The sequence below is a fragment of the Somniosus microcephalus genome, chromosome 11 (genome assembly GCF_052327205.1).
Source record: "Somniosus microcephalus isolate GS21.2 chromosome 11, FLI_Smic_1.0, whole genome shotgun sequence".
NCBI lineage: Eukaryota > Metazoa > Chordata > Chondrichthyes > Squaliformes > Somniosidae > Somniosus > Somniosus microcephalus.
The window spans coordinates 106,142,134-106,169,392 of record NC_140997.1 but is presented as its reverse complement, the minus strand read 5'-3'; the positions used below and the strand labels follow the sequence as shown (position 1 = coordinate 106,169,392).

At 46.5% G+C, this 27,259-nt stretch overlaps 1 protein-coding gene across 1 annotated transcript in view; it reads right to left on the bottom strand.

The window, feature by feature from the left end:
- Positions 1-18,244: 18,244 nt before the first annotated feature.
- The window catches only part of mrps25 (mitochondrial ribosomal protein S25), a 142,761-nt gene continuing 133,746 nt past the window's right edge, over positions 18,245-27,259 (bottom strand). The window contains exon 4 of the mRNA XM_086001177.1: positions 18,245-18,456. Within this exon, the coding sequence (XP_085857303.1) occupies positions 18,264-18,456 (193 nt within the window). The 3' untranslated portion in view covers positions 18,245-18,263. The remainder of the gene's footprint in view (positions 18,457-27,259) is intronic.

Sequence of the window (27,259 nt, the reverse complement as noted above, 5' to 3'; positions counted from 1 at the left end):
ACCAATTAAATACATACTTTGGTTCTGTCTTCACAAAGGAGGACACAAATAACCTCCCAGAGATGTCAGGGAACATAGGGTCTAATGAGAGGGAGGAACTGAATGAAATCAGTATTTGTAGGGAAATGGTGTTAGGGAAATTGACGGGATTGAAGGCCGATAAATCCCCAGGGCCTGATAATCTACATCCTAGGGTACTTAAGGAAGTGGCCCTAGTAAATTCTATAGACTCTGGAACAGTTCCCATGGATTGGAGGGTAGCTAAAGTAACCCCACTATTTAAAAAAGGTGGTAGAGAGATAACGGGGTATTATAGACCAATAAGCCTGACATCGGTAGTGGGGAAAATGTTAGAGTCCATTATAAAAAATGTAATAGCAGAGCACTTGGAAAACAGCGACAGGATCGAACAAAGTCAACATGGATTTACAAAAGGTAAATCATACTTGACTAATCTACTGGAATTTTTTGAGGATGTGACTGGTAGAATAGATAAGGAAGAACCAGTGGATGTGGTGTATTTGGACTTTCAGAAGGCTTTCGATAAGGTCCCGCATAAGAGATTAGCGTGCAAAGTTAAAGCATGTGGGATTGGGGGTAAGGTACCGACTTGGATAGAGAACTGGTTGGCAGACAGGAAGCAAAGAGTTGGAATAAACGGGTCTTTTTCTGAGTGGCAGGCAGTGACTAGTGGGGCACCGCAAGGATCAGCTATTCACAATATATATATATAAATGATCTTGACGAGGGAACTAGATGTAATATCTCCAAGCTTGCAGATGACACAAAGCTGGGTGGGCATCTGTGCTGTGAGGAGGATTCAGAGAAACTCCTTTATGATTTGGACAGGTTGGGTGATTTGGCAGATGCATGGCAGATGCAATATAATGTGGATAAATGCAAGGTTATCCACTTTGGTGGCAAAAACAGGAAGGCAGATTATTATCTGAATGACAATAGATTGGGAAAAGGGGAAGTGCATCGAGACCTAGGTGTTCTTGTGCACCAGTTGCTGAAGGTAAGCATGCAGGTGCAGCAGGCAGTTAAGAAGGCAAATGGTATGTTGGCCTTCATAGCGAGAGGATTCGAGTACAGGAGCAAGGATGTCTTGCTGCAGTTGTACAGGGCCTTGGTGAGACCACACCTTGAGTATTGTGTGCAGTTTTGGTCGCCTTATCTGAGGAAGGATGTTCTTGCCATGGAGGGAGTGCAGCAAAGATTCACCAGACTGATACCTGGGATGGCAGGAATGATGTATGGAGAGAGATTGGGTCGATTAGGCTTATATTTGCTAGAGTTTAGAAAAATGAGAGGGGATCTCATTGAAACTTATAAAATTCTAACAGGACTAGACAGACTAGATGCAGGAAGGATGTTCCCGATGGCGGGAGAGTCTAGAACCAGGGGTCACAGGCTAAGGATAAGAGGTAAGCCATTTAGGACTGAAATGAGGAGGAATTTCTTCACCCAGAGAGTGGTGAACCTGTGGAATTCTCTGCCACAGGGGGCGGTGGAGGCCAGTTCATTAAATATATTCAAGACGGAGTTGGATATATTTCTTAAGGCTAAAGGGACCAAGGGATATGGGGAGAAAGCAGGGGAAGGGTGCTGAATTTGGATGATCAGCCATGGCAGAGCAGGCCCGAATGGCCTACTCCTGCTCCTATCTTCTATGTTTCTATGTAAACAATAACCATAGTGGAGTAGCTGTCTTGGTGAGGCCATCCATAATAGAGAATGTTGCCTTGGTGGACAAGGACACTGAGGGGAGATTTTTACGGCTAAAGGTAAAAATGGAGGAATTTAATTGCGATCTCTCTAATATCTATGCACTGAACAACGATTGCAAATTTTTTGGGTGGTTATTTACTGAAGTGGCAGAGGCGGAAAACCCTTGTATAGTGGGGGATTTTAATGTATTTTTATCTCGGATGGACATTTCTGTCTTGTTTTGCACACTTTGTACAAAAATAATAAATTGCAGGACAATGGAGTATTACAGTTTAAACTCTTTTATGAAGCATCAGGTCTGTGATCCCAATCATACAGCACAGTGGGGACAAGATGGAGTTAGGACCCCTAGCTTGGGTCTTCCAAAACAATAGCAGTCCTTACAGATGCCTGCAGGCCAATGACAACTCAGCATGTGATCACGTGAATATAATAGGTATTCCTTACAGATGCCTGCGGGCCAATGATAATTCAATATGCAAATGTTACAATTTCAACCCAGATGACCTTTGAGGATGATAACTCCAGAGGGATGACTGTAAAAATGATGGCAAATTTAAATTTGAGACACTTATGGAGGGATCGGAACCCCATAAAACAGAGCTGAATAGACTTTGTGTTAATGTGGGAAGGGTTAAGTTCTGAGGTGATGGAGATTTATTACAAAAAGTATTTTTTAGTGACCACTTGGCTTTGGTCCTTAGAATTAGGAACAGCAGAGTTAAGATCCGTCCAGGGGTGTGGATTTTAAACAATCAATACCTGAAAGAAATTGCTTATAAAGAAGGGATTTTAAATATAATAGAGAATGCTCAGAAGGAACCTTTGTTCTTGAAAGAAAGAAGAGTTTGGTGGGACAATTTCAAATGAGTGTAATCAACCACCACCTAGACCGAAGGGTGTGTTGATGTGGGGGTGGGGGGGGGGTGGAGGACACAAGCACAGTCACAAGATTGGTAAATGAAAAACAGCAGTTAGCTGTGTTTTATTTTTAGAAAACGGGAAAAAAACGTTCACGTCTGGCAAAATCCAAAAAACACGACGTTCAAAAAGAAAAATGAAGAACAAAACCATCACCCGTGGTTAGGAAGGCAGTCCTTAAATCAGTTTTCTCCAAAAAAAACTATAAGCCAGGGTTACTTTACCACTGGATCTTTCTCAGCCGGTCCAGGGATCATATCAGGCTCTCAGAACTAAACAATATTCCACCCGGGTTCAATAGTTGACCTCTCTGTGGCAGCTGCAAGCTGGTTTTCAACAGCAGTCTTGGCTTTCTCCCCTGGCCCTGGCCCTGGCCCTGGCCCTCTCCTCAGGCACTGGCCCTGAAGGGATGCACTAGTTTGCCTTTTGAACTCCTGAGCTAATGGGTAGATTTGCCTCAGGTGTGTTGGAGGTGGGTGTGGCCTTCACCTGAATTGGAGAGAGAGGGGGACTTTGTCTCCATCTGGTGGCCACATACCGTCCATCCACCACAAACCGCCCCCATAGCTCACAATGAGGTAAAAGTTTTTTCGGTACATTATGGGAAAGAGAGAGCAGCAGTTAACCGGCGTCGAGAAGAGAATATAAACAAAAGGTTTACGGATGTCTGTAAAGCAGATGACGGAGGGGATAAGGGAGCTGAGACTAAGTGGGTGGTTTAAAAGGAAGAGTGGGAATTATTGCAAGCTGAAAAATGCAAGGGGCCATTCTCCGTGCATTGGAGGGCAAAAGATGCACTGGATATTTTCTAGAGCAAGAGATGTTGCGACAGAGATTATCATTAATTGGAGAGTTGAAGACTGGGGAGAAGATCATTAATGAAAGTGGGGAGATTTTGGAGGCGGCTAGCAGCTTTTATCAAGAGTTATATACAAAAGAAGACATTTCCAAATTGGCGATGGAGAAGGTTAGTGCTTTTATCGAAGAGGGTTTAAAGGAGGATGAGAGAAGCATGTGTGACAAAGAAGTAGGATTAACAGAAATAAAAGTAGCAATAAGTAGAATGAAACGGTGGGGGTGGGGGGAGGTGGGTGGAAGCCCAGGGTTCGATGGAGTAAGTGCAGAATTTTATAAAGAATTTTTAGCGATTTTAAGGAGATTAAAATTGAGGGAAGCCTGGCCCCATCTATGAGGAAAGGTGTCATAAGCTTAGCTTATAAAAATAAAGGGGGTAGAACTTAAAGAATTAGAGGCCCATCACATTATTAAATGTGGATTATAAAATCTTGGTGAGGGTTGTGGCAAATCGTATGAAGGAGGTGATGCCGCAGATAGTTTTGCCCTCTCAGTCCTATCGCAAACTCTGTGGTCTCAATCAGAAGATGCAATAGAACTCATGGAAGAGAGTGGGAGGGAGGCTTATGTATTAAAGATAGATCAAGAGAAAGCCTTTGATAGGGTCTCGCATGAGTTTTTATTGATGGTTTTGGAAGCATTTGGTTTCGGGGAAAATTTCATTGAGTGGTTTTTATTCAAACATATTTAGCTGTGTTAAATGTAATGATTTTTTTATCCAAGTATTTTCCAATACAGAGGTCAGTGAGACAGGTTTGTCCCCTGTCCCCATTGTTGTACAAATTGGTAGCAGAACCATTAGGTTACATGATGCAAAAGGAACAAGGTGTAGTTGGGATTGCGGTTCCCAGTTCCGGGCTGGTGTCGGTGATACACCAATATGCAGATGACACAACCTTAACATTGAGAAATGGAGAGTCAGTGAGGAAAGCTATGGACGTAGTGGAGGAGTATTGTAGAGCTTCAGGAACCAGATTGAATTATAGCACGTCCAAAGGTGTGCGGGTTAGGTTGATTGGCTATGATTAATTGACCCTTAGTGTTAGGGGGATTAAATACGTGGGGTTACGGGGATAGGGTGGGATATGTGTTGGTGTAGGGGTTACGGGGATCGGGTGGGATATGTGTCGGTGCAGGCTCGATGGGCCGAAATGGCCTCTATCTGCACTGTGGGGTTTCTGTGATTCTGTGAATGCCTGGTTGCAGGAAGGGGTAGGGAGGAATGGTTGGAGGAAGGTCCCTTTAAGGTGGTGGAGGTTTTGGAAGTTCTGGGGGTGCATATGGGGTGCAAGAAAGACAGGGATGAAGTGGATCGACTAAATTGGGAATCGAAGGTTATGAAAATTTAAATGATTTTGGGAAGATGGCAAAGTAGGTGGTTGAAAGTGCAAGGAAGAGCGACAGTGGTGTTGGCTCTTCTGCTATCTAAGCTATGGTACTTATTGACGGTGGAGGATATTCCTGAGTGGGCAGAAAAGTCCATCCGAGAGGCTTGTGTGAGGTTTTTATGGGAAGGGAAACCAGCCTTGGTTGCTTACAATACCATCATTAGACAGAGAAATCAGGGAGGACTCAATTTCCCAGATATTGATTTGAAGAAAAAATCCTTTAGAATCAAATGGGTGAAGAGATTTCTTCAGAGGTCAAATACAAGTTTTTGGAAGAGTTGTTTTGAGTATTTTTAAAAATGAAGTGGGATAGGAGGGCAGGGGATATTATATAGAATAAAATAATATATTTTTGAAACCGATTAAACTTCTACCTAGGTTTTATGAGAGGGTTGTAGAGACTTAGGCCCAATTTTTTAAAAAGTGTGCAGTTTATGCCCAAGGGTGCTGAGGAATTTTTAGGACAGCCCTTAGAGTCATAGAGTTATACAGCACAGAAAGAGGCCCTTCGGCCCATCGTGTCTGCACCGGCCATCAAGCCCTATCTATTCTAATCCCATGTTCCAGCACTTGGTCCGTAGCCTTGTATGTTATGGCGTTTCAAGTGCTCATCTAAACGCTTCTTGAATGTTGTGAGGGTTCCTGCCTCTACCACCCTTTCAGGCAGTGAGTTCCAGATTCCAACCACCCTCTGGGTGAAAAAGTTTTTCCTCAAATCCCCATTAAACCTCCTGCCCCTTACCTTGAAACTATGCCCCCTGGTTATTGACCCCTCTAAGGGGAAAAGTTCCTTTCTATCTACCCTATCTATGCCCCTCATAATTTTGTACACCTCAATCAGGTCCCCCCTCAGCCTTCTCTGCTCTAAGGAAAACAACCCCAGCCTGTCCAGTCTCTCTTCATAGCTGAAACGCTCCAGTCTAGGTAACATCCTGGTGAATCTCCTCTGCACCCTCTCTAATGCAATCAAATCCTTCCTATAGTGAGGCAACCAGAACTGCACACAGTATTCCAGCTGTGGCCTAACTAGCGTTTTGTACAGCTCCATAACCTCCCTGCTCTTATATTCTATGCCTCGGCTAATGAAGGCAGGTATCCCATATGCCTTCTTAACCACCTTATCTACCTGTCCTGCTGTCTTCAGGGATCTATGTACATGCACACCAAGGTCCCTCTAATCCTCTGTCCTTCCTAGGATCCTACCATTCATTGTGTATTCCTTGCCTTGTTAGTCCTCCCAAAATGCATCACCTCACACTTTTCAGGATTAATTTCCATTTGCCACTGTTCTGTCCATCTGACCAACCTGTCTATATCGTCCTGTAGCCTGAGGCTTCCCTCCTCGCTATTTACCACTCCACCAATTTTCATGTCATCTGCGAACTTACTAATCATACCTCCTACATTCATATCTAAATCATTAATGTACACTACAAACAGCAAGGGACCCAGCACTGATCCTTGCGGTACACCACTGGACACAGGCTTCCAGTCACAAAAACAACCTTCGACCATCACCCTCTGCCTCCTGCCACTAAGCCAATTTTGGATCCAATGTGCCAAATTGCCCTGGATCCCATGGGCTCTTACCATCTTGACCAGTCTGCCATGCAGGACCTTATCAAAGCCTTGTTAAAATCTATATAGACTACATCAAATGCACTACCCTCATCGACCCTCCTTGTTACCTTCTCAAAAAATTCAATCAAGTTAGTCAGACACAACCTTCCCTTAACAAATCCATGCTGACTGTCCCTGATTAATCCATGCCTTTCTAAATTAAGATTTATCCTGCCCTCAGAATTTTATCCAATAATTTTCCCACCACCGAGGTTAGGCTGACTGGCCTGTAATTACTCAGTCTATCCCTTTCTCCCTTTTTAAACAAGGGTACCAAATTAGCAGTCCTCCAGTACCACACCTGTAGCCTTTGTGTTGAATGTAATGGCCCAGAAATTCGTGTCGGGGGCTTCCCGCGGGTGCAAGCCCCCGACCTGCACTTCCCTTGCGCGCTGGCAGTTGAGCTGTAGGGCCCCGTGGAATTCCGATCCGGGGCCTGGCCCAGCTGCCGGCGCGCAGTGCTTGTGTGTCCCAGGGGCGCAGTTAGTTCGATGCGTCCCCTGGGATCATGTGGACCATGGGCAGCCAATCGGAGCAGGGAAATGCCCATTCATAAGTCTTAACAGGAAGAGCTGTCAAGACTTATAAATATTACGGCCCCAAAATAGCAGTAAACCTTCAAATAAATTTTTAAAAAACATCACATTTTTTAAATAAACTATAAATTACATTAAATAGCTATTTTAAACAATAATTTAAATTTTTGAAAAAAATAATTTTATATTCTAACGGGGCTAAAAATAAATTTACCTTGCTTTAAAGTATTTAAAAATAATAAACCTGTGGAAAAAATGTTTTAATTAATTAATTTTAATTAATTGACCACTTACCTTGTAAAAAGCAGGCCTTACGTCTAAAGACTTACCCTCACGGAAAAACCTGTAAAAAAAAACGTAAGTTCAAAGCGCACGCGCAGACTCCTCCGTGCACGCGTTCGACCTCTGAACCCGCTTTCAGAGGAACGGAAGTGCCGGTTTCCCGCGCATGCGCAGTGCATGCAGGAAACCGGCACTTCCATCGGGCCTACGGGTGAGTACCCAGCGCGTACTCACCCGTGGAGACCCGAATTTCTGGGCCATTTAATGTCTCTTTACATGTGTGTTATTCTTTCTGTTGTTTTATGTTGTAATATTTTACAGAACTAAATTCAGTTTAACCCTGTGTAGTCCTGCTGTTGCCATTAACAGTAATGTACGCATTTTGATCAGTGTTTTCTCTTTGAGCAGATGCTGACTTATGCTTGTTAATTGATTGGCTGGTATATGTAAACAAATATCTTCTTTTGCAAATTGAGTTCTTCTGGTGAAATTAACAGACTGAGTGTCTGATCAAATGATGAATATTGGTTTACTGTGGATGGCCACTACAGACAGCTAGTTATTTAAGCTATGTTGCTATTCCTTGTGCGTACAATTTGGGATTGTAACATAAAATTTGACACTTTTGAGTTAATCAACCTGTAACAAGGAATTAATATTTTAAGATGGATGAGTGCAAATAAGGTTTGAATGATTGAGTTTGATTACGATACCTGGAGTTGTTGAAAGCATGAATGTAATTGTTAAACATTACTGTATGTTTATTTTAATTTTAAGATTGTGCCCCCCAAAGAAATAGGAGATTTAATGGGAGCGTTTGGTTGTGTACTTTTTGGGTTAAAGGTGTGTGGTATGGATTTATTTTGACTGTAATTTATATTATACCACTGCTCAAATGCACAGGATTTTTAGAAATGGTAAAAGTAGCTTTGGAAAATTACAAAGTTACGGTTTTAACATCTTCAAAGTTTTTTTTACTACACATCTGAAACTGCTGTTGTGCTGGCAAACTCCTCCCCCAAACCCAATGATTTTTTTCCTCAATGAAGCCCGAACTAACCCCTTACTTCTATTTGCCACATTATATTGCTGAATACAAAGACATGCTGTATTAGTTTTTTAAGTATCAGTTTAAAGTGATAACAGCATGCTTACTACTGCAAAGTTACTTAAGAGTCATAGTCATAGAGTTTTACAGCACAGAAAGAGGCCCTTCGGCCCATCGTGTCCGCGCCGCCCATCCATCCCTGTCCTGTCTAATCCCATTTTCCAGCATTTGGTCCATAGCCTTGTATGCAATGGCATTTCAAGTGCTCATCCAAATGCTTCTTGAATGTTGTGAGGGTTCCTGCCTCTACCACCCTTTCAGGCAGTGAGTTCCAGATTCCAACCACCCTCTGGGTGAAAAAGTTCCTCCTCAAATCCCCTCTAAATCTCCTGCCCCTTACCCTGAATCTATGCCCCCTTGTTATTGACCCCCCTACTAAGGGGAAAAGTTCCTCTTTATCTACCCTATCTATGCCCCTCATCATTTTGTACACCTCAATCAGGTCCCCCCTCAGCCTTCTTTGCTCCAAGGAAAACAACCCCAGCCTGTTTAGTCTTTCTTCATAGCTGAGGCGCTCCATCCCAGGTAACATCCTGGTGAATCTTCTCTGCACCCTCTCCAAAGCAATCACATCCTTCCTATAGTGAGGCGACAGAACTGCACACAGAACTCCAGCTGTGGCCTCACCAGCGTTTTGTACAGCTCCATCATAACCTCCCTGCTCTTATATTCTATGCCTCGGCTAATGAAGGCAAGTATCCCATATGCCTTTTTAAACACCTTATCTACCTGTTCCGCTGCCTTCAGAGATCTATGTACATGTACACCAAGGTCCCTCTGACCCTCTGTACTTCCTAGGGTCCTACCACTCATTGTGTATTCCCTTGCCTTATTTGTCCGTCCAAAATGCATCACCTCGCACTTTTCAGGGTTAAATTCCATTTGCCACTTTTCCGCCCATCTGACCAACCCGTTTATATCGCCCTGTAGCCTGAGGCTTTCCTCCTCGCAATTTACCACCCCACCAATTTTCGTGTCATCTGCGAACTTACTGATCATACCTTTTACATTCTCATCCAAATCATTTATGTAGATCACAAACAACAAGGGACCCAGCACTGATCCCTGAGGTACCCCACTGGACACAGGCTTCCAGTCACAAAAGCATCCTTCGACCATCACCCTCTGCCTCCTGCCACTCAGCCAGTTTAGGATCCAACGCGTGAAACAAAATCTTTCGCGGTGGGGAGATCAAGGTGATAATGATAATGGAGCATGATTTTTGGACTCGTTCATGAAAATGTGCAGAGTGAGACGGAGATCTTAGATTTTGATGGTATTTAGAGGAACTGTGTTTAAAAGAACTGATACAAAGCAAAATACTGCGGATGCTGGAAATACTCAGCAGGTCAGGCAGCATCGGTGGAGAGAGAAACAATTAGGGGGCAAAATTTGGTTGCAAAGCAACTAGCGCCCAGGCTTGGCGCCGCTAACGCTGCCCACGAAATTCAGCAGGTTAGTGGCGGTGATAGCCCCGGCCGCAAACTTGGGTCATGCCCCCTGATGGACCGCAGGACGATATGCCCGACAGGGTCAGGGAGGGGTACGTGCGGCTGGGGCAGCGATATTTAAAGGGGAGGTGCCAGCCAGCCATTTTTTTTGCTGGCCAACTGCCAGCATCTGCCCCCTCTGCCATCCCCACTCCTCAAGTGCCGGTCTCTTTTGCCGGCTCCCTGATCTCTGGTGGCCCAGCTGTGCCCTGGGTTATGCTGCGCAAGTGGCGGCTCAAGATGGGTTGACATTTACATGGCAGAATGGTGCACCCAAAACTTTAAATTTTTCAAATGACGACATGAAGGCAAATAAATTAATGTTCCATCAATTGTGACAATTCTGGGAGCTGATTTGCAGTGGTGTTCTCTAAGGGTAAGCTTTGGGTCCATTACTCTTTGCAATTTTTATAAACGGCCTACACTCGGGTGTAGCAGCATTGCCAAGTTTCATATCATCTGCAAACTTTACAAAGTAGTAGATAGTGACGTGGATAGTTATAGGCTTCAGGATGACATAGACAGGATGGTGAATTGAGTAGAAGTGCAGCAGATGGAGTTCAGTGCGGAGAAGTGTGAAGTGATGTGTAATGTATATACCTTTAAGGGGGGAACTATGTTTTACAGCTCATGTATACTGCAGTACCGGCAGTGACCACACCTGTATATAACACTGAGTAGTAATCTGTACAGATCAGTTGCAGTGAGCCACGTTGAGTAAACACCTGTTGTACCGTTCTCCGCAGTCTGTGTCTTATTATACATGGACGCAACATTGGCGACGAGGCAGGTTCGAACCTACCTGCAACTCAGCATTACCTCCCGGGGATTTGTTCCTGGAGATCAGTGGATTGGAGGTCAAGGTGAGAGACTCGGGCGTCGACCACGGGCAACTGCTCAGTCATCCAGCGGAGACTCGAGAATTGCAGGGGAGGCTGTCGAGAGCCAGGCTTGGCTTTCCAGTCGAGGTGGTCCAGCGAAATGGGCTGGCAACAGGTAGTGCGCAGACCCTTCCCGGACAGCGGCGGGCTAGAGCCCGACCGAGCAGCGCAGCAAAGGGCCGAGCAGCGTCGACGGGGGAAGAGAGAGAGACGGCAGAGTGCATAGGGTGCAGCCGGTGTTCAGGGGCTGAGCAGCATCGGAGAGAGGGAGAGAAGACAGAAAACCGCGAGGCGCCGCCATTGCCACGAGGACCGCCGAGAGCGGCGTTGGCAGCAGCGCAGGAGAAGCGCACGAAACCTACAGGGCCCCGCCATTGCCACGAGAACGGCCGGGAGCGGCGTTGGCAGCAGCGGGGGAGGAAGGAAAGCGCGGGAGATGCCATTTTAAACCACACCCAAAAAGCCGAAGAGTGGCAGTATCACCGCATTTGACAATGAAGTTGAAGATTGGACTACATATGTCGAACGAATAGAGGTGTACTGCAAGGCAAATGAGGTGTCAGATGACAAGAAAGCGTCGGTATGGTTAAATTTAATGGGTGCAAAGACGTATGGTTTATTACGAAATCTAGTAACCCCAACGAAGCCAATGGAAAAGAGTTTTGAAGACATAGTAACGATACTAAAGGAACATTTAAACCCCACACCGCTGCTGATAGCAGAAAGATTCAAGTTTCACAAACGGAACCAGCATAAGGATGAAAGCAATGCTGATTATTTAACAGAACTGCGCAAACTATCAAAACACTGCCAGTTTGGAGCAGGACTGGCAGATACCTTAAGGGACAAGTTTGTGTGTGGGCTTCAAAGTGAAGGAACCCAGAAATGGCTTTTATCTGAAAAGGACCTTACGCTGGAAAAGGCTTTCAGCATTGTGGTATCATATGAAGCAGCAGCACGGGGCACTGCAGAGATACAACAGAGACCGCAAGAACATGGCACAAACGAAATGTCATATGGAACAGAGAAGTGCTATCGCTGCGGCAGAACAACACATGACCAGAATGATTGCTGGTTCAAAGACAAAGTGTGCAGACAGTATGGAAAAGTAGGACACATAGCACGAGTCTGCAGGTCGGGAAAGAAAACCAGCAATAAGAAACCTACCAAAGGAAAGTACAAGAAGGTACATAAGATGACGGAGAATAGTGCAGACGAACAAAAGAGTGATAACGACTCCGAAAGCAGGGAACTGAGTTGTCTGAAACTACATAATGTGATCACAATGGTGGATCACCGAACCATTTGGGTCACTCTCAAGTTAGCAGGAGTCCAGGTAAAGATGGAATTGGACACAGGATCAGCCCTAACAGTCATAAACCGACGGGACTACGAGCGGCTATTCTCACACATACCCTTGAGAGACACAAAAATTATTTTGAAGACGTACACGGGGCAAAAAGTCTACCCCAAAGAAAAAATAAGGGTGACCGTTATATATAACTGTAAGGAAACACCAAAACTAGACCTGTATGTATTGCAAGATGGAGGGCCACCATTACTGGGACGTGAATGGATCCGGAAAATACAACTGGATTGGCATTCCATACTGTGGCTGACAAAAAGGATGACGACGTCACACCTGGGCTGTAAGGGGTTTTCGTCCTCGAGAGGTTTCCCAGAGGTTTCTCTCTCTAGAGGCCTCTCTCTCTTGCACAGTAAACCTTGAGTGGTTCGACCCACTCGCCCCTTAGATTCTGTACTCTGGACTTAGGTGCAGGAACTACAATGTAGAGAAAACTCGTGTAGACCAAGTTTGATGAATCAAAATGAAATTTTATTGCAAATGGAAAAATATATCGAATCAAATGCAACACAGATAAGAGTACGGTACATGGGAGGGAAAAACAAACACAAACAAATCATAATGACATTATACTAACTAAGGCAAATACAGGCATCTTATACTCTACAAAGATCATCATGAAATAAGGAAACACATCGAGGGACAACTCATGTTAATTGTACCCTTAAATCCACCCCCTTATTAAACCTATCTAGATCTGATTGTGAAGGGCCAGAAACATGCTCACCAATCCCACTAGGAAGTGCAAGGTTTTGAAAACGAGTCTGTGTTTGGTCCTTTCAGGCGTCTCGTCTCCACGTGGATCGTGGAGCCCCTGCGAGCTGCGCCACACCTCTCTCCTGAGGTGGGGGTCGGGGGCAGCTGGACACCGGTGGGCCTGGATGTCAGCGGGGTCGAGGATCGTCGGCTCGACCCTGGTCAGAGGAGCCTTGGGCTGGCTCCCATTGCTTCTTCAGGTTCCTTTCCTCTCCTCCGTGGTGGCTGGAAGGTTTCTTCGCTTGGGACATTTATTTTTTTGTTTCTTCTCCCAAGCTGGGTCTATGGCCTCTCGTTCCGGCAACGGCCCGGGGATGGTCGATGATCTCCCGATGTGCTTCCCCGGGGCGGAACGCCTGCGATTGACTGCTCCTTCTTCTGGGTGTCCGGATTCAAGCTGCGTGTTTCCAGCTCTCCAACCCGGCGTGTCTGTGTTCAAGCTACAGGCTTGCAACTGTCTGCCTTCCAACTCGCTCTGGCATGCCTGCCCCGACTGCTTGCGTGTTTAACTGCCGAAAAGTCTCTCCAGATATACCTTTCTTCCCGAGGCCTCACTTTCCGCCCAAAATCAGGTTAGTCTTTGTTTTAACTTTGGCGGGCTTTGAGCACAGCGGGGCAGTTATTATATTTTAAATCATTTTAAGCGGCTGGTAAAAGGCCCATCTCTGGTTAGAAATGGCTTTTGAATGTTCTGCTGATCTCGTTATCTAGTCCTGGGTGCTGTTCTCATGAATATGAAATTGTCCCCTTTTGTCTGGGGCAGCATCTTGATGGCCTTTGTCTCGAGGCCGATCTTGAGTGGATCTGCATCTAATCCATATGCATGCCTGTGGGTCTGGTTTCGTTCTCTCCGAAACAGCTTCCAGAACTTACTGTGGGTTCAATCCTGAGGTTGCGCAGGAACCATTTTAAAGTGGCCCAATGAGCTGATCACATGGTATGGCGGCCATTTTGTATGCCCCTTTTTCTGGGCTTCTTTTAAAAGTCTTTAAAATCACGGCCTCTTCTGCCATTTAACCCTTATTAATATGAAATCCAATTTTGCGAATCCTACAGGGTGACTGTCAAAGATCCTAACTGATGCGAAAGAAGTGTTCCAGCAAGGACTCGGAACACTAAAAGGCATGACAGCGACGATTAAAATTGAAGAAAACGCAAGCCAAAAATGTTTTAAGGCCAGACCGGTACCTTATGCGATCCGCCCAGCCGACGGAGCAGAGCTGGAAAGTCTGGAACGTTCAGGTGTACTGTCCAAGGTAGACTGGAGCGATTGGGCTACACCCATCGTCCCGGTGATGAAAAAGTCGTTGAGCAGCATGCCTGGGGAACCAAGGAAGGTTCGCATCTGTGGGGACTTTAAGGTAACAGTGAACCCGGTCCTTCACACCGTACAATATCCACTTCCGCGGATTGAAGATATTTTCGCCTCGCTATCTGGAGGGAAACGCTTCACTAAGATTGATCTGGCCCAGGCATATCTGCAAATGGAGGTAGAAGCAGCATCAAAAAAATACCTCACAATCAACACCCGTAGAGGTCTCTGCCAATACAACCGGCTGGTATTCGGGGTAGCATCAGCTCCGGCTATTTGGCAGAGGGCAATGGAACAAGTCCTGCAAGGGATCCCAGGGACCCAGTGTTATTTGGACGACATCCTGGTCACGGGCGAAAATGACAATGATCACCTTGCCAACCTGGAGCAGGTGCTCACTAGATTGCAGGAATATGGGCTCCGAGCTAACCGCCCCAAATGCGAGTTTTTTAGAAAACAAATCTCGTATTGTGGCCACGTTATCAATAAAGAGGGGTTACATAAGTCCCCAGAGAAGATTGAGGCAGTAGTCAAGGCTCCAACACCGGAAAATGTGTCACAACTGAGGTCGTTCCTCGGGCTGGTAAACTACTACCATAAGTCCTTGCCAAATTTGTCTACAATACTACACCCACTGAACACCCTACTGCAAACTGGGGTGCCATGGAAGTGGAGTGACGAATGTAGACGAGCTTTCCGGAAGAGCAAAACACTAATCACATCGAAAGAGAGGTATTGGCCCATTACAACCCAGCATTACCAATTCGGTTGGCATGTGATGCGTCACCCTACGGCATTGGAGCGGTGCTGTCGCACAAATTCTCGGACGGCTCAGAGGCCAATAGCCTTCGCGTCACGATCACTAACCTCAGCCGAGCGTAACTACGCCCAGATTGACAAGGAGGCCCTCAGCCTAGTGTGGGGAGTGAAAAAGTTCAATCACTATCTGCACGGGCAGAAATTCACCTTGCTGACTGATCACCAGCCTCTTGTCTCCATTTTTAATCCGAAGAAGGGCGTTCCGGTGATGACTGCACAACGACTACAAAGATGGTCACTTTTTCTAGGGGCGCACCACTATGAGATTGAATATAAGGGCACGAAACAGCATGGAAATGCTGATGGGCTATCACGCCTGCCACTGCCTACTGCGGAGGAAGCACCAGCAGTGGATCCTGTCGAAATATTCCATTCGACTATAGTTGAATACCTACCGGTAACTAACGCTTGTATCGAAAAGGAAGCCCGAAATGACCCGACACTGTCTCGGGTATATGATTTGACGGTGAAGGAATGGCCAGCAGATGGCGACTCACTGTTGCCAGCATTCTCGACAAGGAGAGAACAGGTGTCAGTGTGCCTGGGGACCTTGATGTGTGGATCCCGAGTGGTACTTCCACCCAAGTTAAGGGATAGAGTGCTCAATGAGCTTCAGGAGGGTCATCTGGGAGGGGTAAAAATGAAATGCCTAGCCAGGGCTTATGTGTGGTGGCCGGGAATCGATAAAGAAATCGAGGACCTGGCCAAGAGCTGCCCAGGATGCCAGAAAGTCCAAAATGCACCACCACAGGCCCCTCTACACCCATGGGAACGGGTGCATATTGATTTTGCTGGTCCATTCATGGACGCAATGTTTTTAATAGCCGTGGATGTGCACTCGAAATGGCCTGAGGTCATCAAAATATCCTCCACCACCACGGAGAAAACTATTGCAGTCCTACGGACCATTTTTGCCAGGAATGGCTTCCCAGAACAGATTTGCTCCGACAACGGACCACAGTTTGTGTCCGAAGAGTTCCGGAGGTTCTTGAAAAAGAATGGGGTAAGGCATTACACATCCGCCCCGTATCATCCAGCCACAAATGGATTGGCTGAGAGGTTCGTACAAACCTTTAAGAAGGCAATAAAGGCTATGTACAATGACAACATTCCGCTGCAGCACAAGGTGGACAATTTCCTGTTCGCCTACATATGCAGTCACCAACCAGGCCCCAGCCATGATGTTCTTTAACCGAAGGTTAAGATCTCGCCTGGATTTGCTCAGACCAAACATACGAAGAGATGTTGAGAGTAAGCAATTCCAGCAGATCCATGAGAAGCCAACAAGGAGCTTCAATGTAGGGCAACCAGTCTTGGCCCGTGACTACCGAACAGAAAAATGGCAGCCAGGAATGATATGCACACGGCAGGGGCCACTAATGTACACAGTGGACGTTGGGGAGAGCATTGTGAGACGCTATGCTGACTAGATCCTAGAGTCACAGGAACAAGTCAACCCCATGTCTCGCCTATACGTACCTGGCGATGAACCCGACGTACAGGTCGCATCTACCCCAGAAACAGTAGCATTGGAAGCTGATGAACCAACCAACGACAGGGGGCCAGAATCGCCTCCGCACCAAGAGCAAGACACTCGGGACAGGCGCTATCCAGAAAGGATCAGGAAGCCTCCCCAAAGACTGAATATATAAAGAGATTATTTTCAGCTAATGTTGCATGTTAAAAGTGTTAATTGTAATTAGTTTGATATTTAATTGTTAAATGAGTGTTATGGTACTATTAATCTAAAAGGGGAGGAATTGTAACCTTTAAGGGGGGGAGCTATGTTTTACAGCTCATGTATACTGCAGTACCGGCAGTGACCACACCTGTATATAACACTGAGTAGTAATCTGTACAGTTCAGTTGCAGTGTGAGCCACGTTGAGTAAACACCTGTTGTACCGTTCTCCGCAGTCTGTGTCTTATTATACACGGACGCAACATGATGCACTTTGGGAGGACTAGTATGGAAAGACAGTATACTATAAATGGCACGATTTTGAAAAGTGTAGATGAGCAGAGAGACCTTGGTGTCCATATCCACAAATCCTTAAAGGTGGCAGGGCAAGTTGATGAGGTGGTTAAAAAGCATGTGGGTTTATAAATAGAGGAATAGAATATAAAAGCAAAAATGATGCCAGAACTTTATAAATCACTGGTTAGGCCTCAGCTGGAGTACTGTGGACAGTTCTGGGCACCACACTTCAGGAAAGATGTAAAGGCCTTAGAAAGGCTACAGAGGAGGTTTACTAGGATGTTACCAGGGATGAGGGACTTCAGTTACGAGGAGAGGTTGGAAGAGTTAGAACTTGGAACAGAGAAGGTGAAGAGGTGACCTAATAGAGGTTTTCAAATGATGAGGGGTTTTGAGAGGAAAAACTATTCCCTCGATGAGTGTGTGGGGTCCGTGTGTTAGTGTGGAGTGTGTGTTTTTTTAATTTGCTTATGGGATGTGGGCGTTGCTGGCAAGGCCGGCATTTATTGCCCATCTCTAGTTGCCCTTGAGAAGGTGGTGGTGAGCCGCCTCCTTGAACCGCTGCAGTCCGTGTGGTGAAGGTACTCCCACAGTGCTGTTAGGGAGGGAGTTCCAGGATTTTGACCCAGTGACAATGAAGGATCGGCAATATACTTCTAAGTCAGGATGGTGGTTAGACTCTCACTTGTTGGAGATGGTCATTACCTGGCCCTTGTGTGGCGCGAATTTTACCTGCCACTTATCAGCCCAAGCCTGAATGTCTTGTTGCATGCAGGCATGGACTGCTTCATTATCTGAGGAATTGTGAATACTGTGCAGTCATCAGCAAACATCCCCATTTCTGACCTGTATGTGTGTGGGGAGGGGGTCCGTGTGTTTTTCCGTGTCCGTGTGGGGCCCGTGTGTGTGGGGTCAGTGTGTCGGTGTGTGGGGTCTGGGTCCGCATTTGTCCGTGGGGGCCGTGTGTGTTCGTGCGTGTGCGCGTGTCCGTGTTTGTCAGTGTGTGTGTCCGGGGACCATGCGTGTCCATGTGTGTGTCCGTCCCCGTGGGTGTGTCCGTGCAATCCGTGTGTGCGCGCGTCAGTGTGTGGGGTCCGTGTGTGTCCATGTCCATGAGTGTGTGTGTGTGTGTGTGTGTGTTCTTGACCTTCTCTTTCCCCCCCAACCCCTCCCCTCAGTACTTCCAAGATTAAACAAATTCATTCTTGCTGAAAGCTTTATTTACACAGCAGTCCCTGCTCGCAGGGCAGCCCGATACTTCCCAGTCATTTCCTTAGGTAAAGGTATCAGACCTGGGCAGGAAACCTGCCCTTCCACTTCACACATGCATTCCCGCAGACAGTATTTCTTGAGCCCAAAGTGGGCAGGGTGTGAATGCTCCTTCTGTGCCTGGTCATCAGCCTGCAGTAACTCTCTGTGAGGAAACAGAAGACATCATCAGTGGCTAGTCAGCAGTTTACTGTACACAGAAAAAAATCAACATCATGAGCTGGTCCTGCTCTCTCGCCCTCATACACACAATAATCATAATCATCATAAACAACTCTATTGTCATTGTTAGTGCACAAGTGCAGTACAACAAAATGTAAGCTTGCGGCTCCAGAGAGTGTACATTTTGATTAAAACATTTAACATACATTTGGCTTGTAACATAAACATAATAAAGTGCATTAACAGATGTGCAGGCTTTAGAGTTTATTAGCAGAGTTCAGTAGGATGACAGCCCTGGGAAAGAAGCTGTTCCTAAATCTGGTCGTGCGGGTGCGAATGCATCTGTAGCGTCTCCCAGATGGCAGGGGGGCGAACAAACTGTGGCTGGGGTGGGTAGGGTCTTTGATGATGGTCAGTGACCTCCGTAAACAGCGTTTTTGGTAGATGTTCTCAATGGTCGGTAGCCGGTAATGCGTTGGGCAGTTTTGACTACCCGCTGCAGGGCTTTCCGGTCATAGGAGGTACAGCTGCTATACCACACTGTGATACAGTTCGTCAGGATGCTCTCTATTGTGCAGCGGTAAAAGTTAGAGAGGATCCAGGGTGACAGGTTGCATCCCTTCAGCCTCCTTAGGAAATATAGGCGCTGCTGGGCCTTCTTCACCAAAGAGGAGGTATTGAGGGACCAGGAGAGGTCTTCCGTGATGTGGACTCCGAGGAACTTAAAGCTGCCCACCCTTTCCACCACAGCCCCTTGGATGTGGATGGGGTGTGTCTTCCGCCTTTAGACTTCCTGAAGTCCACAATGATTTCCTTGGTTTTCTTGATGTTAAGGGCCAGGTTGTTGTCGACGCACCACTTCACGAGGTACTGGACCTCCTCGTTGTCATTGGTGATCTGGCCTACCACCATGGTATCATCCGCAAACTTGATGATGGTTTTGGAACCATGAACAGCCACACAGTCGTGGGTGAAGAGGGAGTAGAGGAGGGGGCTCAGCACACAACCTTGTGGGCCCCCGTGTTCAGGGTCGGGGGGGTGGGGGGGAAGGTGTGGTTACCTAATTTGACAGACTGGGGTCTGTTAGTTAGGAAGTCCAGGGTCCAGTTGCAAAGGGAAGTATTCAGGCCAAGAGTGTGGAGTTTGGTGGCCAGCTTGTTGGGGACGTTGGTGTTGAATGCTGAGCTGTAGTCTATGAACAGCATTCTGATGTAGGTCTCTTTACCGTCTAAGTGTTTCAGTGCAGAATGAAGAGCAGTTGTGATTGCATCCTCCGTTGATCTGTTTGCGCGATAGGCAAACTGGTGTTGGTCAAGAGAGGCGGGAACACTGGCTTTGATGTGAGCCAGGACCAGTCTCTCGAAATACTTCATTATGATGGGTGTGAGTGCGACAGGTCGATAGTCATTCAGACACGTCACAGCCGTTTGCTTTGGCACAGGAATAATGGTGGCTGTCTTGAAGCATGTAGGGACTACTGCCTGGGCCAGTGACAGATTGAAGATGGCGGTGAAGACATCAGCCAGCTGATCAGCACATTCTTTGAGTACCCGTCCAGGGATGCTGTCAGGTCCAGCAGCCTTATGTGTGTTCACTCCGCGTAGAGCACCCCTTACATCGGAGGTGGACAGAGTGAGCACCTGGTCTTCCGGGGGTGGCAAGGCAGGGCAGTAGAGGTAAGCTGCACTCTCAGAGACACAGTCCTGAGGGAACAATGCACTATCAGAGGGGCAGTACCGAGGGAGCGCTGCACTTGTGGTGTATGTAACCGTTCCACCTTTAAGAGAACTATTTTAAGAGTTGCACTACTTTATCTTGGCTGCTGTATACTGTAATACCGGTGCTGTGTAATGATTTATTGGGCGGTTCAGCCCGGACCTTCGACTAGTAAAGACCTGTTAAAATTTACTCGTGGTCTGTGTAGTAATTCTCACTATAACACACAGACTTAACAGTGGCGACGAGTACGATCTTACCCTGCGGCAGAGATACATCCAAGGCAGTTTAACGGGCGTCGAGAAGTGGCATCCGCCCTCATCATTCTGCTGAGAAAAGACTCGGGTCTGCAGAGCAAAGGAAGAATTCTGACACAAAGCCTTCCATCAGCAACAGGCAGTGATCATCCCTTCTATCACGGTGGTGGGTAAGCCGATCAGCGACGAGCAGCAAGTCGGCCACGTTGGCTGTGAAGTAGGGGAGGGAAAAACGGAGGATATAAGGGCAGAGAACTCGACCACGGCCGGGGAAAAGAGCCGGACAGAAGTCGGGGCCAGAGGCGCTGAGACTGGGCCAGCGTAAGGCACGGGAGCCGCGGTGAATGCAAACGCAGCCGGTGCAAAAGACCGGGCTGCAAGCGGGCTGGGAGACGCAACAGCGTCGAGAGAGAGCTCGACCGTGACCGGTGAAAAAGGCCGGGCAGCTACCGAGGCCGCGAGGCGCAGCGACCGGGACAGCGTAAGGCGCGGGAGAAAATTTAAAAAAAACGCGGAGAACTCAGCCGCAGCCGGGAGGGAAAGGACCGGACTGCAAGAGGGGCTGGGAGGCACGATTTGAGAACCGCTGGGGAGGGCGAACGCAGCAATACGGCAATCGCCATTACAGCCAGCGGGGGAGAAAGGCAAACGTGGGAAGCCGCCATTTTCGTAGGCGGGGGAAGAAGACAAGCGCGGGAAACCGCCATTTTGAAAAAAAAGAAAAATTTCTTTTTGTTTCTCAAGAAGATTGCGAGGATGCCTAAGCGTGGTAACATCAACGATTTCGATCCCGATGTTGAAGATTGGGCCACGTATGTAGAACGCATAGAGATATATTGTAAGGCAAATAAAATATCAAATGAAGATAAAGCACTAACCTTACTAAACTCAATGGGTGCGAAGACATACGGGCTGGTGAAGCATCTTCTATCACCAGCTAAACCGGCGGATCAGGCTTTCGCTAATATTGTTGCTGTCCTGAGAAATCATTTGAACCCCACACCGCTGATGTTAGCGGAACGATTTAAATTTTATGTGAGAATGCAACTGAAAGAGGAAAGCAACGCGGAGTATTTAATTGAACTGCGTAAGCTAGCGAAATACTGTCAGTTTGGGGAAAGACTGACAGAGGCACTGAGAGACAAATTCGTGTGTGGATTGTCGAAAGAAGGAACACAAAAGCGGCTGCTTGAAGAGAATGATCTTACACTTGATAAGGCTGTCATTATTGCAGCATCGCACGAAGCCGCAGCGAGAGGCACTGCGGAAATGCAGCTGAAGGCAGCGGTACTCAGCGTAGATCAAATGGCTTTGGGTACAATGAAATGTTATCGTTGTGGAAAGACAACACACGATCAGAACCAATGCTGGTTTAAAAACCAGGAATGTAGAAAATGTGGCAAGCTTGGTCACATAGCTAAAGTATGCCGGTCAGGAAAGAAGACCAGCAACAAAAAGTCACCGCAGGAAAAGTGCAGAAAGGTACATAAGGTGGCTGAGAAGAGTTCGGATGAACAGAATTCGGATTCAGACTCCAACAGCAAGGAACTGGGTAGTCTGAGAATTCACAATGTGAGTAAGGAAGCTGACCTACAAACTATCTGGGTCACACTGCAGATAGCAGGAGTCCAAGTGAAGATGGAATTGGACACCGGATCGGCGTTGACGGTCATGAATAAGCAAGATTACAAAAGGTTATTCACACATATTCCCCTACGGGATACGGAGGTAGTATTGCAGACATACACGGGGCAAAGAGTATACCCCATCGGAAAGATAAAAGTCAAGGTGGTACACAAGGGCAAAGAACACCAAGGAATGGACATATATGTACTACCTGAGGGAGGTCCACCACTTCTGGGACGGGAGTGGATCAGGAAAATAAATATGGACTGGCACTTCCTAAAAGCAGTAACGGTAGATTCCGGAAAAAAAAAGATGTCAAACCTGAACGATTGTCCAGAATATTGGATGAGGGCATATGCAGCAGTGACAGTGATAAAGCAGAGAGTGAGAACTCGGTGAAGACAATCAGCTCAGACTCTGGAACTGATGATGGTAAGACCAGCCCATGTGCAAAAGACAAGTCTAAAATGGACTTGCAGACTAATGATGGAAAAACGAAGGAGTGCATAAATGCTTCAGAAGAGAACAAAGTATCAGAACAGAATTCCACTGAACAACAACAACATAGTTTGACAGAGAATTCTGAGTCTGTCCAGTCTACAGACATGCACATTTCTGAGGAACACCGGGCTCAAACTCAACTCAATTTCAAACTACAACAGCAATTAGAACAAATGATTCGCTGTTTTGAGCAAGAAATGAATGCAAAGAAAAAGTTCTTTAACAGAGTTGGAGAATCTGGGAAGACAGCAGAAGCAGCTGATTGAGAAAATGGATCAGGAACACACAAACCGTCTGCGCGATGAGGCCAAGCGAATCAAAGCTGAGCAAGAACGGGAATATGTCAAATTCATCGATCAGTTGAAAGCTAAGAAGAGCACCCTTTTGTGAGCAGTGTCAGCAGTAATAAGCCACTCAGGGAATTGGTGGCAGAGGCAAAAGCTGAAGTGATGGAGGAAATAGAAGACAATAGAGAAGAAGCAGAAGATGATGACTCATCTGAACCATTATCACCCCTACCAGGTCACGCACGTGGTCCCTCCGAACTGAGCCAAATCAGTCTGGAAGTAGAAAAACTTCCCAAGGTACTCGAGCCTTTAGAAGTCAGCAATGCTGGTTCTGAAGTTACGAAAGTTCAAGCTGTTAAGTCCAGTGAAGGACTATTAGATGAGTCACCCCAGCAACGAGAACCTACTACACCACCGAAAACTACTACACCACCGAGGCGTTATCCGGACCGAGTCAGGAGGCCTCCTCAGAGACTGAATCTGTGAACTGTTTTTACATGAAGTTGTGTATATATGTTATGTTTAATGGGGAATATATACTGTTAAGCTAAAAAGGGAGGATTGTGGTGTATGTAACCGTTCCACCTTTAAGAGAACTATTTTAAGAGTTGCACTACTTTATCTTGGCTGCTGTATACTGTAATATATAAGTGCTGTGTAATGATTTATTGGGCGGTTCAGCCCAGACCTTCGACTAGTAAAGACCTGTTAAAATTTACTCTTGTGGTCTGTGTAGTAATTCTCACTATAACACACAGACTTAACAGCACTGTCAGAGGGGCTGCTGCACCGTCGGAGGGGCACTACTGAGGGAGCGTTGCACTGTCAGAGGGGCCGTACTGAGGGATCGCTGCACTGTCAGAGGGGCCATACTGAGGGATCGCTGCACTGTTGGAGGGGGCGTACTGAGGGATCGCTGCACTGTCGGAGGGGGCGTACTGAGGGAGTGCTGCACTGTCGGCGGGGCAGTACTGAGGGAGTGCTACACCGTCAGAGGTGTTGTCTTTCAGGTGAGATATTAAAACACGTAGTGGCCCTTACAGAGACCTGACTACAAGCTGGACATGGTTGAGAGTTAAATATTCCAGGTTATAGGAACGTTAGAAACGACATGAAAATTGGGAAAGGTGGAGGTGCAATATTGATATCAGACACAATTACAGTAGTAGAAAGAAAGGAATTCAGTGAGGGTGACCAGGCAGTGGAAACACTATGGGTAGAAGTAAGGAACGGCAAAGGGTGCAAATCTCTGGTGGGGGTTGTCTGCAGACTTCCCGACAGTAGTGATGTAGTGGGGTGGGGAGGTGTATAAATACGGAGATCAGGGAAGCCTGTAGCAGAAACGACGTGATTAGAATGGGAGATTTTAATTTTTACGCAGACTTGGAGAAGCAGAACTGCTCAGGTAGTAAAGGCAATGAATTTCTAGAATATATTTGGGACAGTTTTCCAGAACAATCTGTTTAGAACCGACAAGGGAACAGGCCAGATTGCATTTAGTGCTGAGTAACAAACCAGAATTAGTTAACAATCTGATGGGAAGGGAACGTCTTGTGAACAGTGACCATAATATGGTTGGATTTGTTATTAGGTTTGAGAGAGTCACAAACCAAGGCTCTAAATTTAAGTAAGGCAACTCTGAAGGGCTGAGAAATTAATTGTCTCCAGTAAACTAGGCTAAACTGTTAATGGGTAAACCTACAGACAGTGGGAAGTATTCAAAGAATTATTTTGTACAATACAAAACCAGTACATGCCACTAAAAGATGGTCAGACAAAAATTGCTCGGACAGTATACAGAAAATGTTAAAAAAACGGACAAATTCCGCTCATTAGCGTTGAGTGACGTGATGGTTGACCAGTCCTACGGGGGAAGCGCGGTGCGTCACGGGGGGCGTTTCATGGCGTGTCTGGGCGGGTCCTAATCCTGCCGCCTGCCGTCTGCCCAGCAACAGGGAGTGGCATCTCAAATCTGCCCAGCAAGAGAGTGGCATCTCAAATCTGCCCAGCAACAGAGTGGCATCTCAAATCTGCAAACATGGCAGAGGGTTCTCTCTCTCTCTCTCTCTCCTTCCCCCCCTCCCTCTCTCTCACTCTCTCCTAACCACACTTGGAGTTGCAGAGGTTTCTTCATTTCCCTCGGCAATGCCGGGTACTCCAGCTAGTGGGTAATAAGGAGATGGCAGATTAGTTAAATGAGAAAACTATGTTTTCACTGTAGAGGAAGAGGATAAAATACCAGTGGTACAAGCCAACCTAAAAATAAGTCAAGCAGAGAAACTTAGTGGATTTAATATAAGCAAAAGAAAATAGCAATGGAGAAAATAATAGGACTTAAGATAGACCTGATGATTTCCACCCCAGGGTATTAAAAGAAACAAGTGGGGAGGGAGAAAACCAAGAAATTAGACCTGTCAGTTTAACATCAGTTGTGGAAAAACGACTGGAATCTATAATCAGGGACAGAGTGACTGAGCACTTGGTCAAGTATAACCTGATCAAAGAGTCAGCATGGATTTGTGCAGGGTTGGTCATGTTTGACTAATCTAGTTAATGAGGGGGTCACTCATATGGTGGATAAGGGACTGTCTATGGAAGTCGTCGATATGGACTTCCAGAAGGCATTTGATAAGGTTCCACACAAGAGATTAATAGCAAAAATAAAAGCGACAGAATTGGAGGTAACCTTGTGGCATGGGTTGGTAATTGATTGGGAGACAGAGGACAGAAAGTGGGGATAGAGGGAATGCACTGTGGGATGTGTCACCCAGGGATCTGTACCGGGGCCTCAGCTATTCACCACATATATCAGTCATTTGGATGAAGAAGTAGAGAGTTGTATATCCAAGTTTGCATTGACACTAAGTTAGGAGTCACAGTACGTTATGTAGCTGCGAGCAGGAAGATACAAAGAGACATAGACAGGCCCAACCATCTTCAGCTGCTTCATCAATGACCTTCCCTCCATTATAAGGTCAGAAGTGGGGATGTTCGCTGATGATTGCAGTGTTCAGTTCCATTCGCAACTCCTCAGATATTGAAGCAGTCCATGCCCGCATGCAGCAAGACCTGGACGACATTCAGGCTTGGGCTGATAAGTGGCAGGTAACATTCTCGCCACAAGTGCCAGGCAATGCCTATCTCCAACAAGCGAGAGTCTAACCACCGACCCTTGACATTCAACAGCATTACCATCGCCGAATCCCCCACCATCAACATCCTGGGGGGTCACCATTGACCAGAAACGTAACTGGACCAGCCACATAAATACTGTGGCAACAAGAGCAGATCAGAGGCTAGGTATTCTGCAGCGAGTGTTTCACCTCCTGACTCTCCAAAGCCTTTCCACCATCTACAAGGCATAAGTCAGGAGTGTGTTGGAATATTCTCCACTTGCCTGGATGAGTGCAGCTCCAACAACACTCAAGAAGCTCAACACCATCCAAGACAAAGCAGCCCGCTTGATTGGCACCCCATCTACCACCTTAAACATTCAGTCCCTCCACCACTGGCGTACCGCAGCTGCAGTGTGTACCATCTACAAGATGCACTGCAGCAACTCGCCAAGGCTTCTTCAACAGCACCTCCCAAACCCGCGACCTCTTCCATCTAGAAGGACACGGGCAGCAGGCGCATGAGAACACCACCACCTCCAAGTAACGCATCATCCTGACTTGGAAGTATATCGCTGATCCTTCATCGTCGCTGGGTCAAAATCCTGGAACTTCCTCCCTAACAGCACTGTGGGAGTACCTTCACCACACAGGCTGCAGCAGTTGAAGGTGGCGGCTCACCACCACCTTCTCAAGGGCAACTAGGGATTGGCAATAAATGCTGGCCTTGCCAGTGACGCCCACATCCCAGGAGCGAATAAAAAAAATTAAGTGAGTGGGGAAAACTATGGCAGATGGATTTCAATGTGTGGAAGTGAGAGGTCATCCACTCTGGATCCAAGAAAGACAAGTGGGAATATTTTCTAAATGGGGAGAGACTAGAAACTGTGGAGGAGCCGAGGGATTTGGGTATCTATGTACATAATTCACTAAAAGCTAGTGCACAGATACAAAAAGGCTAATGGAATGTTGATCTTTATCTCAAGGGGACTGGAATACAAATTCCAACTGCAGAGAGTCTGGTCAGAGGGTACTGCATTCCAGATCAGGGGACACAGCTTGGGAAGGATACATTAGCCTTAGCCAGATTCACCAGAATGATATCGGGGGTTAAATTATGACATCATTCCCTTGATAGTAAAAGGTTGTGGATGATCGAATTGAAGTGTTTAATATGATAAAAGTATTTGATAGGATAGAGAGAAGCTATCTCCAAAACAGGGGGATACAATCAACGTTCCCTCTAAGGTGCGCGGCCGCACAGCGATTTGCAAGATCCCATGCAA